The 2500-nt window shown below is 39.9% G+C and overlaps 1 protein-coding gene across 4 annotated transcripts in view; it reads right to left on the minus strand.

The window, feature by feature from the left end:
- The window catches only part of LOC138051567 (latent-transforming growth factor beta-binding protein 4-like), a 35712-nt gene that overhangs the window by 16907 nt on the left and 16305 nt on the right, over window positions 1-2500 (minus strand). For all 4 annotated transcript variants that reach the window (XR_011132850.1, XM_068897796.1, XM_068897795.1 and 1 more), the window contains 2 exons: window positions 2437-2500; window positions 1222-1362 (listed from right to left, as the gene is read on the minus strand). The exon at window positions 2437-2500 is cut by the window's right edge and continues 89 nt beyond it. Coding sequence is in view for 3 of the 4 variants with exons in the window: in XM_068897796.1 (XP_068753897.1) it covers window positions 1222-1362; window positions 2437-2500 (205 nt within the window). In the remaining variant the exon portion in view is untranslated. The remainder of the gene's footprint in view (window positions 1-1221; window positions 1363-2436) is intronic.

Consider the following 2500-nt stretch of genomic DNA (forward strand, 5'->3'; position numbering starts at 1 on the left):
TTGAAATGTATATTAGCTTTGTCGTGAAGTTTGGTAACCGAACATTTGCAGTGTTTAAATTGTTTGTTGCCGAGTGATACGAATGCAGCATTATCAAATTAATAGTAGGTGCGGTTACACTCACCATGATAAATGCCATTTCCCATGGTAAATTATCCCGCGGTGCCTCACACTTGGGTTTTAGTATACCGTGTTAACTAGGGGTCACACGTTACGAAGATTACCAAGGTAAAACGAAATCTCACGCAATTCATTGGCGGGAAATTTAATCACAACTTCATCAGCATCGCGATTGGCTCTTGTACCTCGGGCATCAAGACACCCTTCCAACTTCCCACCTTAAATGTCATGGGCGCTTCCAATGATCTTTTTGACGTATCTATGGAAATTTAACATGGGAAGTTTACCTTGGGAAATGTCGGTCACACGGACTAAGTGCAGTTTTCCGTGGCAAGAGGGTCATTTACCGCGGTAAAAGTGCCCCGTGTAACCGCGCCTAGTGTTTAAAATATCGTTCCTGATCAGCTAGCGGTGTGGTGGTCAAGTGGTTAGGTGACGGGTTAAATTAACCAACATTCCCAGGTTCAAGTTCTATGTCCATACACTTGACTTGTTCTTTCAAATAAATATGACCATTTAAGATAATCCATACCAAGCTTTCAGTCTTCTAAATTAACGATAGTAGTCAATAGAGTGTTTCCACTCACGTGATCAGTAACCTTGTTTTTTCACCGAAAGAAAGGAAAACGTTTGCATGATAATAATACAGCTCAATTCCCAGAGGATTAATTGGGTAAATCAACAAGGCTGCCGTGACGTCTCGTAAAAACACTCTCTATTCAGAGCAAATTAGCGATTGTGTATAGCAGATAGGGTACACGATGAAAGTTAAGCGCTAACTCAGACTGAGACTGAGGTCGGTTTTATGTCATTAAACAAACGAATGAAGGGGGAGTAACAGCCAAACAACTTGAAACCGTTGATAGAGAAAGTTAGTATCTGATGATAAATGTTACATATCCTCGATCTCTATGAAGAAAAAAAAAACGCCGTTCGTGGTAGTTTTCTCATTTGCTAACTGAAGCTCATTTTAACATATAGTCGCAAAATGATTCTTGTGCGGTGATATGCATGAAATTCAGGATCTTTTGAAGACATCGCTGTTGTCGTTGAAATCAAGTGATCGCATTGGCCATGCAGATTACAAAAGCCTGACATTACCTTCACACTTTTGGAGACGGTTGTCAGAATCGTAGATTGCTTCGTGTCCCTTGTTGCACAAACACAGATATGATCCCAGGGTATTCTTACAGTGAGAATAAGTCACTGGGCAAGAATCCTGCTCCTTGCATTCGTCTATATCTGTGAGTTTTGATGGATGTTACACGACAGCATTAAAGGACAAGTTATGAGCCTTAACTTAGATGAGTCTAAGAGTCCCAGTCCCATATACGTTCTACAGGAGATTTTTCTCATTCTTTTATAGAAGATCCTTAAACAATAACAGCCAGAATTGTCCCTTTAAGTCTTGGCATTTTCTACCTATTTCTAGAAATAAGGTAAGCGGTAAGGGGGTTGGTTACAGTAAATGCAACTGTTAACTGTTTATCTTTTTCGAGGGCCGAAGTTTAGAAGGACACACTGTGACGGGAGCGGTAAAGTAGACATACAGTTGTGCTACCCTCTCTTCCAGGTTTTGTATATGTTGTCGGTCAAACACGTTGACAGGCTGAATCCGTTTATATCAAGGTTAAACTGGTGATCCTCATTTTACCTAGGTTGAATATTAAAGCAGCTATCAACCCCCCAAAAAGGACTGAAAACACCCTAAACTCTCCCTCGTTCATCGTCTTACGCATCTCAAAGCATCTTCTTATCGGTTTCTGTATTCATAGACTTATCAACAATACTACATAGTAAGTGATCAAACAACTGTACTATTCACCTACCGGTACTCGAACCGGCTCGGACCGTCGAGATCTGTAATCCTGTCTTAACCATTACACTACAACGACGAAGATGCTCAACCCAACACAGTTCTTTTCATTGTTTACTTTTGTATAATAACTCAATTGATATTCATGTATAGTAACCAAAACAGTACTAATCCTTTCCTGACTCTAATTTTTCTGTAAACTTAATTTAGGCTTCAGAAATGTTTCTTTAATTTATCTGAGTGCGTATTCAATCTAGGTGAAATGATGATCACCGATGTGACCCAGGTCAAAACAAATTCAACCTGAGAACGGATTTTACCGGCAACATATACAGCGGCGATAATGTTCCAATCTGAGTAACTAGCCCTCATAGAAAAGATAGGAAATGTAACCTTCGAAAGTGTTACTAGTATGGAGTAAGTAAGCTAGGCGATTTTAATTCCCGCATTGCATATGACTTTCCATCATATGGGCTTTAAAGACAAACACATTCTCTTACCAAGGCACTTTTTGTTTCTAGTTTTTCCATGGCCTTCTTCTACGTATCTGAAGCCTTCAGTGGG

Source organism: Montipora capricornis, chromosome 6 (assembly GCF_036669925.1).
Source record: "Montipora capricornis isolate CH-2021 chromosome 6, ASM3666992v2, whole genome shotgun sequence".
Lineage (NCBI taxonomy): Eukaryota > Metazoa > Cnidaria > Anthozoa > Scleractinia > Acroporidae > Montipora > Montipora capricornis.